Raw genomic sequence first — 12809 nt, forward strand, 5'->3', positions numbered from 1 at the left:
ACTTCTGTAGGACTCTTTAACGTGAAAAATTTGTAATTTTCACCATCAGCACCATCATCCTATTGACAAATCAATAACTGCATTTATATTGTTTAAGTAACTACTTGAATGTTGCACATGCCTGGAGAAGAAAGTCTGTTACTATCAACAAAGTCACTTCTCCTCCCCTAAATGCTAGTTCTAAAATGTATTTACAGCTGTTGACTTTCCCTGCACACTACTCCTATCATAAAAAATATGTCTTCAAAACATCCTCTTCCTTTATTTTTAATCCTACCAAAGCAAAAATAGATACTTTAATAGAAAAATACAAGATAAAAAATATCCCAAAAATAAAATGGAAGCATGGAATGTCATTTTTACACAAAAAAAGATCCCCTTTTGAATTGCGTCAGCTATACAAACACTTTCATATTTACAGTTTTGGATGCAGTCCTGTGCTCATTGAAGTTAATGGGATTTTGCCACTGACTTCACTGAGAACAGGAGCAGGCTCGACACGGCCTATACTTGCCACTCTGAAAAGTCACGGCAGTGGAGAGAAAAGAGCGTGATAAAACACATATAAGACTGAGGAATTAAACAGTCCTCTCCAAGGCCTGATTGTCTTCTCTCCCTATTTCACACCACCGAAACTCCCCATTCTTCACTGGAGACTTTCGTAACTCCCAGCATTTAAGAGGGAGAAACAGCGCCTTTGATTGTGATACCACACAAACAAGGAAAGAATTGTGTGTGTTTCCACCTGCCTTTTTCAGTGGAGTTAATTAGACCCAAGTGCCAGTTCTCTCCCAGAACTAAACTCCGTACACCAAATCTTATATCCCCTATAACCAATGGCAGTGATTCAGTGATGCAGGATCATACCCCAAATAAATCTCTTTTTTTCCTTTTGACAGGAATCAGCACCTGTGCCTGTGAAACCATATCTGACACCCATGGGTGAGATGCAATTATGGAAGGAGGTGGTAGAACCGAAAAAAAAATAAAGGAACAAAATGAGGCATTCCCCATCAACTAAACCCAGATCTGCTGCCGTCAATACATGCTTTAAGAAATACTGTCTTTACATATTAAGTACACCCTATAACATCAAACCGCATAATTTTCTTTTTTCATGAGATGAAAGGCCATGCGGCATAATGTGATTAAGTAAATCATTCCTGAGCTTCTGAAAGAAATTAAGACAAAACTACTGCTTAAAAGAGTATGTTCTTCAAGAGCCTCTTCTTTTTACACTGATGTCTTTGGTTGTGTCCTTTTCCCTAATTATTTTTTTTTTCCCTAGGAAGAATGGGATTCTTTTTCCTCTTCTTTATGCAGCAGAAAAATGAGATCTAATGGAGTCTTCACGTAACTGCCGATGTTTCCCCATGTTACAGTCCTCCTGTCGAGTTCGTCTCTCAATAGTTATTCTGTATTTCTTTCTGCATGAAAAGAAAAAAACAGAGTGAGAAATCCTTTTCCAGCTATAGGCTAACAGACTTCCCTTATAAAGAATGCCTGTAGGGGACAGCTGGGTGCCAGTTGAAAAATGAAATGTGGCAGAATGTGAAACCCTGGTCAAAGATTAAAGTAGTTTTCCTCAAAACATTTTACCCAGGCTCAAGAATGCCTGCTAATTTCTACATGGCAGTCTCAAAGCACCAAGACACAGACATTTGCTTCTTTGAAAATTTCTGATCTAACTGATTAGGAGTTTTTGTGAAGTGTCATGTGAACTGTGTCACATCACTGCTTTATATTGATCAAAGACAAATTTCTTTTCACTGTGCGCGGGGGGGCACTTTCTGGAGAGTTCAAACAACAGAACTGACTATTCAGTTGCGTTTCTCATGAAAACTATATATTAACTAACTGATTTTCCCATTTCCCTCTGAGAAAGCTACTATGTTTGTAATGTCAGATGAGGTAGTATGATGAATTAAGGAGAGGGATGTAGAGGACAGATAAGAAATAAACACAAATGCTCATGCATCAGACACAGCTCTTCCTGTGTGTCTTCCTCTAGGGCCTTTAGAAGAATTCTGCTATGTTACTTTATACGTCAAACAAGCCCTCTGACTGCTTTTCAGCTACCCAAACCTGCTCCAAAAATCGTAAGATGATTCGCATTTATGCTTCTCCTCAGCTTCAGGACAAATTTTTCCAAAAGATGTCAGTCCAGTCCCATGAGCTTGTACTGCCTGTGGAGATGCATGGCAAAAAGCTTGTATGCCAAGGAAAGCTCTGCTCCACTTGCATGTGTAGCCAGAGTCAGAGCATATGTAGCAGTGAAGAATGATTTTCAAAACACCAAGGTTTTAATCTGGGTAGCATGTCCGAACAGAAAGTGGCAACCTAAAAGTTCTGAAAATATTCCCTAAATATTTGTGTCTGTATCATAGGCTCCAAAATAACTTGATAAAACTGTGTTGTTTACTTCCTTTATGTATTTTTAAGTCAGATTCTTCCATGGGTCAGAGCATGCATAGCAGTAGCTCTTGCAAAAGGATAGGTCCACATTTTGGATATACAAGTGCTTAAGTCCTGTCAAAGCTACATATCAAAACTCCTACCCAGATATTTTAACAGTTTGCGTGCACACTCAAAACTGTGTTTGCATACTCATTTGTGACAATGACAGATTCAAATGAGACACAGTCAGAAGGTACATATACAGTTTAAAAGGTACAAATTACTTTCAGGTACACAACTGCAAAACCTATATTTTCTGAAAATCCAACCCATGCATCTTGATACATTATGTTTCAGATATTTACTCTAAAGGTGGAATAAGAAGGTTGTCCCTACACCTGCTTTGAGCAATTGCAATCAGATCTCCAGGATGAAAGTCACGCATATGTCTTTAGACATCTCCAATGTGCAGATCCATCTGACAGTACCCGCAGCTTCCTTCAGTTAACAGAGAGAAATAGGCTCTTCTAAGAGACATTATTCTGACCTGGTTTAGCTTTTACATGAGGATGACATGAACTGCAGAAAAAACGTGTTCATTTCTCTCCTCTGACCATACATAAAAAGACTGGGTGTTGAACTCAGGTATGTACGTCTACTTTTATAGACACCCTCCTTTGCTCACATTTGGATTTCCAATCCAAATCTTTGTGTCAGATGACTATGAGTTTAAGTCCTGTTCTTACAATGATACTTCCCATAGCTTTATACAAGCTCAGGATATCTACTGCCTCATTTCTTGTCCTTACATACCAATTCTCTCCCACTATCAGCAATGCTAAAAACCACACCTAACAACTGTAATCTGATTGAGAATCTATATAAGATGCAAGAATATAAAGACAGACTTGTATTTTCTTTTTCTTTAAAAGATAGTCTTTAATCAGTCCAAGCTAACTTAATGTTGTCTCAAACCCAAACAACATATTATATAAGCACTGAACACATGCAAGATTAAAATCACCCTGCAGAATTTTCAGTTGCAAGCACCTGACGAACGACCCCAGTTCTGGGACCTCTGAAGTGTTCCAGTGAATTGAAGCAGTTTTTGCTTGTTTTATTTGGTTAATTGTCTTTATAACACATATTTTTATTGGATAGAGTTATTTCATTCTTATATGCAGAGGTTAATTCTCTTCTCCTTTATGTCTTTACTCTTCCATATCATGAGGATAAATTATTGTACATATAAGGTGCTGAACATGTATAACTAATTTATTCTGTCAGTACAGGATCAGTTTTCAAGACTTCACATTTGCTGACTAGCAGTGTAAGAATTATTTTACTTAAATAAGAATAAAACACTGATTCCCCTGCACTGACCTCAGCTTATTAAGTTAAATGCACAGCTTTGGTATCCAAATAATCTCTCAGACCAAAACAGAAATCTCTTTCTCTTTTCCAGTACAATTCCACTCAACATGCAAAAAAATAAGCTCAGTACTAGGCAAACCATGTAAACCTCTCGCACAATCATATCCTGCAAAACTGTGCTGGCAACAAGTATCAAACAAAGAAGGCTTTCAAGGCCAGGGTATTTTACTAAAGCAACTGTGAATGTCTGGAACCCACTGCAACTACTTCCACGAGTCACATTACTTAGTAAGTAGCTACAGGATGAAGACCCAAATCAATAAAATTATTTGGATAAACACAAAGGGACAATCAAAATATGCTAACTGTCTTTGGTGAAAACGTTACCACAGATTATTATGGTGCTTCTCTGTCTCCCATCAAGGATGTTCTGCCAGGAGCTGAGACATTTAGATGACAAATAAAAAGTTTACAAAATTTCAATTGAACTAACCTGAAAAAGTAAAAAGCCATTAGCAATCCTGCTCCAAGCAAGGCGCCCACAACTATTCCTGTAACTGCTGATTCTCCTAGACCACCTGCTTGAGAAGGGGAAAAATAAACAATCAGGGTTCATACTGAGAACTGTTTGCATTCATGTACTGGAAAATACACACAACTAGGAAATTAGTGACCAACATCACATAATAACTAAAGCTTTTCAGAGTTCAGGACTCCATGGGAACCCGTTTCAGTGTCTGCATGTTTGTTTTTTGTACATGCTTTCCTTGGGATTAAACAAGCCTCCAAAACCAGTGTCAGATGACGACACAATTCTGGAGATACAAGGGAATGTTGTTAGGTAACTTCTCTGGAAAGCTTGGTCTGAATCATAACACAGACTGGCGTTACAGTCACGCACATAATGGGAATCAGCACTGAGTATACCCTGAGTAACAGAAACAAACTCATTTCACCTGGTTTAGCATCACAGACCTCTATCACCCGGGTTTATTAAAATGACTATGATTATCCAACAGTTCCTCAATTTTGGGGTGGGTTTTTTTGGTTTTGGGTTTTTTTTCCTGAAGATACGCGGTTTCAAGTTAAAGCCACATGAGCTTCGCCTTGCTCCAAATCTCAACAGAGGCAGAGCAGGGACACAGTGGCTGAAGGGGAGCCCAAGGAGAAACTGTCACTGGGAAGTACAGGGCAGCTGAAGAACAGTGGCATTTTCGTATGCATGTAGTCTGCTCCCATTTCCTCGTCCACCTGGGTTTGTGGAAAGGAACAGAGAAATATTAAGGAAATTAAACTGTTCCTTTCTCTTCATTTGCCCTTGTCCCTTTGAAGGGATTTTGTCTGTACGTCAGCGGGAAGAAGGTGCATAGCTACACCACACTGACCATAGAGGGAAACAGTCTCTACATCACGTGTGTACACACAGGTTTTTCAAGGATTGAAGAATTATCAGGCTGGAGTTACCTTTTCACTCCAGGACTAGCAATTTGTTTTCTGTGAAAAGCTAAGACCACTCTTTGCCACCGAGGCACTGGTATCCTCCTACGCTGATCTCCTTTGCAATGGAGATCAATCCTACAACATGGTCTGGAAAGTCAATTTGCTGGAAAATATGGACACCTGCTCTGTGGAGGACAGTCTGAGCTTTCAGAATTCACAGATGTTACCCCACTCAAACAACTTCAATTCTCAGCCTACTGGGCCTCTCACAGTCCCTTCTCATAGCACCGAAAATCATTCTGCATTGCTGCTCCCATCAGCACTGGCAGCACAGCTGCTAATTATCAGTGTGATTCTTCTCTGTTTCGGGTTTCAGTTATATCCTTCTTTCTGGCTAAAAGGCCCCTGGAAACTCCTAAAGCCTCCAGGGCTCTGTGCTGTGAATCATGATTGCTGTCAAGCTTAAGTTCAGGGAAGAGATTCAGGCCATGTACTACCCACGGCTGGTAGACCTTTACTTCCCAAGCACTTAGCAGAGTCACTATGTCTTAGATGGACAACTGCGCTAAAGCAATTTATTACGGCCTGTTATGTTGCATCAACACATGGATTCCTCTCTCTTGAGCTGGGGTAGAAGCATTAAGTCACTAAACTTACATGATTTACACGGTGTATTGTTTGTGTGCTCTGAAACTCGGCTTTCATCTAGCCGCAGCCTGCCATGATTCCATGGGTATTTCACATTTGATCGAATCTCAAAACGCCCCTGCTTTCCATAGTAGTCCCCGATCACCTGTGCAAAACACGAAAGGAATGAAAAGATTTTCCTATGAACTTGGAGAAGTAAAACAAACAGGAGAGCAGCATCACTCAGTTGGACTCCTGTGGTACAATGCTGAACCCTGAAAGAAGAGGGCTGAAGAGGTCTGTGGGAGGTTAATGTAGTGTATGCACTGCCCCAGGGTAGAATCAGCTGAGCAAAAGCATTCCTGACAGATGTTTATCTAATCTGTTCTTAAAAGCCTTCAAAGACAAAGACTTGACAATTTCTTCAGGGAATTATTCCAGAACTTAGCTAGCCTTACTGTCAGTTGTTTTCCCTCACATGTAACCTAAAATTCCTTTGTTGTAATTATCTGTCACTACTTACCCAATTGCCAGTGGACACAGAGACTCTTCCTTTCTGAAACATTGCTTTACATATTCACAGGCCCTCATCTGGTCTGCCCTCAGGCTTCTCGTCTATATAAATCCTGTTTATTTAAGATTTTTAACCTTCTGAATATTCCTCCTTTGTCCCTGGGCTTTCTTCACTTGCTGCACAGTGGGTTGAGTGCCCAGGACTCTCATCCAAGTGAAAGTATCAGTAACTACACATGAGTCTAGACTGAGGGAAGAACTCATTGAAAGCAGCCCTGCCAAGAAGGACTTGTGGGTTCTCGTGGATGAAAAGCTGAACATGACCCAGTCATGTGCACTCGCAGCCCAGAAGGCCCAACATATCCTGGGCTGCATCCAAAGCAGGGTGGGCAGCAGGCCAAGGGAGGTGATTCTGCCCCTCTGCTCTGCTCTAGTAAGACCCCACCTGGAGCAAAGAATCCAGCTCTGGGGTCCCCAACACGAGAAGGACGTGGCCCTGTTGGAATAAGCCCAGAGGAGGCCACGAAGTTGATCAGAGAGCTGGAACACCTCTCCTATGAGGAAAGGCTGAGAGAATTGGGGTTGCTTAGCATGGAAAAGAGAAGGCTCCAGGGAAACCTCATTGCAGCCTTCCAGTACTTATAGAGAGTTACGAAACAGAGAGAGGTTGACTTTATCACAGCAGGTAGTGACAGGACAAGGGGGAACAGATTTAAACTAGAAGAGATTTATACTAGATGTTAGGAAGAAATTCTTTGCTGTGAGGGTGGTGAGACGCTGGCACAGGTTGCCCAGAGAAGCTGTGGATGCCCTATACCTTGAAGTGTTCAAGGCCAGGCTGGATGGGGCTCTCAGCAACCTGGTCTAGTGGAAAGTGCCCCTGCTCAGGGTAGGACGGTTGGAACTGGATGATCTTTAAGGTCCCTTCCAATCCAAGCCATTCTGTGGTCCTATGGTTTTATGATTTCAAGTAGATTCAGTGCTGAGACTTCCAACTACACAGTCTAGGGTGGAGTTTTCTATTTTGTCAGAATTTGGAGGTACTTGATTAAGGTCAGTCAAAGTCTTCAAATCTTCTGAAGAACTATGACAGTCACTTCAGGATTTCAGTCCTGTCTTTAACAGTTAAGCCCAGGCTTTTCTCAAGGTAAGATGCTGAATCTACTGCAAAGTTGTGGGACTAAATTGTGCTAACAGTAGTAGTTCACTAATCTGAAAATAGTCTAAAAACATCTATGTACAGTAAGCAAGACCAAATATCATGACACTGAAGTAGTCAGAAGCGGTGGCAGAAGCACATCAAAAGATGTATTTGTCCCACCATGGATAAAAACCACGTATTAATACACTGGGTTTAGAACTCAAGGCCTGTTCAAATCTTTCACCTAACTTTCATTTTGAAGCTAAAGAGTTTAGAGAACATTTGCTCTGGTTAGACATACAAAGGTAGATTTTACACTAGATGAAGAAGCTAATTTCTCTCCCTGTTGCCACTGAAATAGAAATTCTTTGCCGAAATAGGTTTTTTAACGTTTGTTCAAAAATAAAGGCAAATTCAGTAAACTGGAAAAAGCAGAGGAAAAAAACCTGAGACAATTTGCAGGTAGCAAATTATTCATTAAATGATGGTTTAATTTATCAAACAGTAGTGAGAGAGTCCTCTACCTGCAGGACGAACTAAATATGAAAGTATGCAGAACGGCTTAAGAACAAAACGCTATAAGCAGCAACCAAGCAGATTCAGATCAGAGGGACGATACAGATTTTTGAAGAGCACGAGTGGTTAAACAGCGGAACAAACGCTGAGGCAGTCCCTGTTCTCTCAATGTCTCCAAAGGAAAAATGAATGCCTGTTACAGCCTGAGCTTTAGTCACGTGTAAACCTGACTGTCTGTAAAATGGCAGAGGTCAAACTAGGTAATCTGAAGTTTTCTTCTAACTTTAAACTGTGTGAACAGAACTGGGAAAACAGTTCTGCCCAAACACCCATTCATCTGGCGCAGTTCAGCTGAGAAACGTTCCTGTACAGACACAGAAAAAAACTTCAAACGAATAAAATAAGTTATTGAAGAAACAATGTTTTTAGAGTAAGAGTAGAAATGATGTAGCAGATAAGTGGAAGCAATCACATGTAAAATGTTAATTGTATGTGTATTTTATACACAGTAAAGCAGAGGGAAATTGAACAATAAGTTAAAGGAAGAAATGTAACACTAAAAAAGTAAAAGATAGTTTAAATTGCAAGTAAAAGAGCAATGGAAGGGAGGGTAGGAGAGGGAGATTAAATTGATAAACAAGATAAAAAGCTAATAGACTGAATAAACAGAAGAAATACAGGTTGTTCAAACCAAAGTTATCACAACCAACTTGTACCCCTACTACCCTTGTGAGTGTCTGCAGTTTACTGCTGTTTACTGTTTTTCAACCACTTTTATCCACTAATGCACAAAAGACATCCTCACACTTTTAAAAAGGCTCCTTGAGTTGTCTCTGCTGCAGCAGTGAGAGGAACAATATAACTTCACTGGATTCAAATCCACACATGGAAATGTCCAGCTCAGATGCACTGCTGCTTTACAGCTGACTTTCATGAAATAAGGCAGACCAGCAAAGCTTAGGCTGAAACTGACTTTGTAACTAACAAAAGGTGTAACTGGAGTTAGGGCAATGCATGTATTAATAAATTCAGCCCAGACGTGCTATTTTTCATCTCTTCCACTCCTTCTGCATCCAGTGGAATAACCTATGTGTGTATATGGAGCCATCTAATTAAAATGTCTCTTAAACACTGAAAACAAGGCACTTAGGCCTGATAAACAAGGCCAAGTAAGGTCTGCACTCCTGCTTGTGGTTGACCTCAGTGTAAGACTGAAATACATGTACTTGCTGTGTTAATACATCAGGATAACTTGTGCATCGCTGCTGCTGTAAGATTAATCCTTTTTCCTACCACTGAATAAAAGGCCTTGCTCACTTTAAACAATAATTTCTCATATTCAGAATTATAACTGCTTAGCTGGCTTGTGAGAATTCACACTTTAGTTAAAGGTTAGTATCATGTGAAGAAAGATGTATTGTGAAAGAAAAGAAGTTTAAAAAACTTTTGGATAACTACTTCAAGATAGTTATTTTACAGAAAGGATTTGGTCTTTAAGTTGATAAGGTTAAACCACCAAGTAAAGAGATGATGTCATGTTACATTACACTGGCTAATTCATCAGTGGCCAAGTGCAATGGTGTTTGTTTCCTTACCTCCTGTGTGCCTGCCTCTGGGTCTGTCATTCCAATCACAGAGAAATCCCCGTATCTGTCTCCATTGGCATCAATGGACACCTGCCCTGCAATGCCTAAAGAATGGTATGTGAGGAATCAGAAGATTAATTAGTTAAAATACTGAGCCTTTTCAAGGAACACAAGAAAACAGTGGACAGGTTTTCACAGACCGATAGGACAGGAAATCTCATCAGTCTCCCAGCATTTTTGTTGGCATTCCAAAAGAAATTGTAATTTCATCTTGGTGCCTGCATTCCTGAATTCTTAACATTTCTCCTTTTTAAATATCAAATGTGTGAGACTTTTTGGAGACTACGTGAGAAAAATCTAATCCAAAAGCCAGCATGAAAGAATAAAACACAAATATATTTAATGTGAACTATTTACAGAGTGCCTAACCCTGAAATATCTAATGGTGCCTCAATAAAAAGAGTCCAGCTCATGCTGCAGAGGACACAGACCTACATCTCACAGACTGCACCCACAGAGCCAGTCCAATGTTGTTTCCATCTAATGGGATACTGGAGAGGGTATGAACAAGAGGCACCATGTGCACTACATATGCATTAAGCCCTGTGTTCATTTACATAAGATTAACTACATAATACGATGCTGTTTGTAATATATTTCTTAGACCCCCAGTTCACTTCCTTCTTTTACAACTTCTGGGAAACTTTAGGGAAAGTGGGAATCATACACTCATAGGACATCTCAAGTTTGAAGCGGCTTCAGGAGACATCAAGCCAAACACCCTGCTCAGAGCAGGGTCAGCCACAAGGTCAGAACAGAAGGATGCGCAGGATTTTTTCTGGTCTCTAAAACCTCCAGTGATGGAAACTGCACAACCTCACTAGGGCAACTTGTTCCAGATGTCACAAGGAATAAACACATCCTTGGATTCAGTCTGAATCTCTTCTTACAATCTCTGCCCTTGTGTAAAAAGAGCATGGCTCCAAACTCTTGCTGTGTAAGTCAAATTGGTTCTTAAAAGCCATCAAACAACACCAATTAACTATGATGAAGACATCATAAAGTTGTTGATATGCTTTATCACCTCAGATGTGATCCTTCACGCCTGACACCAAACACAGCCATTTACACATGTGCAAGGCAAAGAGGCACCACTGTATATCCATGTTACACCAACTACATGACCAGAGAAGACACAAAGATGTGGAGACTCAGGCTCTCAGCGATGGTAAATCAGAAGAGAGAGGTCAGATATTCAGTCAGAGTATAAATTCCCCTCAACGTGCCTAATGACAGTGAACATGCAAGAGATTAACACACCTTCATTCATCCTGTCTCTGTTCTGATTTAGAGATGATGTCAGGAATGTTTTGACTTGCTGCGATTTTCAAAATATGTAGTGGTAATAAAAGATTATTGTTGAGCATCTGTTTCGTTAGAACAAGACAGTAATCAAACAACTGTCAATTCAATTACTGCAGGAAAACAGAATGGGTGTAACAACCAATTGGCTGTGAGAGCACTGGAAGAAGAGCCCACTATGTCCTTGCCTACACAGCAATTTCGATTCTGAATCTGATGGGAGCTGTTAACCTGGTCTAAGAAAACCAAAAACTTTTGGAAGTGGGTACTAAAATTATTGAAACTCAGAATTCCGATGGGATTTATTTTTTTTTTAGCAGGAAAGGCTAATTTTTGATTTTTCCTTCTGAATCAGAACAGGTAGTTTGGAATGTTGACATTTCCTCCAATGTTCTTCCTTAAAAAACACAGGTAGGAAATTTTGAAACAACCTTGAATAAGAACTGGATTTGGATGAAGGGGGAAGGATTTTATCTAGACTTTCTTTTTGTTCTGTTATGTGAGATACATACAGATACATACAGAACATTTTGCTACTTTTTCAGAGGAAATTCCAATTAATAGAAAATAGTCTCCATAAAATGTGCCCTGCAGTCACACCAGGGTGTCTCTAACAACACAAGCAGTAAGAGACCCTTTGATCACCTCAGACTGAACCCTTCCTAAGCACATGATGTCTGTGCAGTTGTGGCTGGCAGATGGAATGCTGCAGGAAGCAGCATCCAGATCCCCTTGGGAGTCCTGATGGGTCAGACCAAGCTGTAACATGAGATGCCAAGGAACTTAAGATATCTAAATGTCAGCAGTTGAATTAACGTAATTAATGAAACTGAAGTCCTCATCACTGAGGCCTGCAAAAGTTGAAGGGAATTATTAAGCCTCAGTCCTGCAGCAGAGCCTGATGGGTGTGTGCAGGGACTGCACTCTGCAATGTTGCAGCCACTGCAGAGAAGAGTCTTCTGTAAGAACAAAGGGACATGACCTTCCTAAAAGGACTGGATTGCAAGATATCAAATTAAAGGCCTCTTCCAAAATCAGTTTTATGTCCAGCAAAATACTGCCACGGGGAGGAAATGGCATATGACTTACGTGGTGTTTTGACCTTTTCATCTGCACCCTCACAGCCCAACTTTACAGCTACATTTTCAGAATAAGTGTACACAGATCAGCAATCAACAACAACCTGGTTTTCACAAGTGAGGAGAGAGAACATTTTTTCCTCCTGGTTGGTTTTACACGCAAGGTGTGAGAATCAACCATGTAAAACCCCCATGGAGCACATGGTACTACAAAAGACTCGCATGGGCACACCCAGCGGGTGGCTTCCTGGAGCACAGAAACAGGAGTAGAGAAAACACAGGCTGTACTGGGGCATTTGTTCATACACAGGATAACCAAAGACTGAGGCAAATCCGTAGACATTAAATTCCCTCTGTTAAAACAGACTGTTTTGGGAAGCCATGGTTGTGAAGAGAGGTAGTAGGACATCAAGCACAATCTCCAGTTGGTTGAAGGTTTCTTATGGGATGACTGCAACCAGCATAATTTAAAGCAATCCCTGAGTTCCCTTAAGCTGCCCTGAGTATCCTTTTGCCTTGTGTTTAGGCCACAGTTTGAGAATAAAAACTTGGTTTGGAGCTGCTGCCCTTCTTGCCTTCCTACACTACGTCCAGTGTGTTATTAGAGCTGAGAACCTGGTCACCAGGGTTTTTCTTACACATTCAAATGAATCATTCATTTCTTATCTAGGGGAAATGTTTACTTCTCTTAGGCATTTCCATAGGAAATCTTGCCAATCCTACACCAAATGACTGAAGTATTACATGAGATGGATGGGAACATTATAAAGAAAT

At 40.4% G+C, this 12809-nt stretch overlaps 1 protein-coding gene across 1 annotated transcript in view; it reads right to left on the reverse strand.

The window, feature by feature from the left end:
- Positions 1-363: 363 nt before the first annotated feature.
- Positions 364-12809, reverse strand: part of NPR3 (natriuretic peptide receptor 3) — a 40494-nt gene continuing 28048 nt past the window's right edge. The window contains exons 5-8 of the mRNA XM_027635071.1: positions 9604-9698; positions 5869-6004; positions 4265-4352; positions 364-1427 (exon numbers count right to left, since the gene is read on the reverse strand). Coding sequence (XP_027490872.1) covers positions 1316-1427; positions 4265-4352; positions 5869-6004; positions 9604-9698 — 431 coding nt within the window. The 3' untranslated portion in view covers positions 364-1315. The remainder of the gene's footprint in view (positions 1428-4264; positions 4353-5868; positions 6005-9603; positions 9699-12809) is intronic.

Source organism: Corapipo altera, unplaced genomic scaffold (assembly GCF_003945725.1).
Source record: "Corapipo altera isolate COAL_440 unplaced genomic scaffold, ASM394572v1 61411, whole genome shotgun sequence".
NCBI classification, from domain to species: domain Eukaryota; kingdom Metazoa; phylum Chordata; class Aves; order Passeriformes; family Pipridae; genus Corapipo; species Corapipo altera.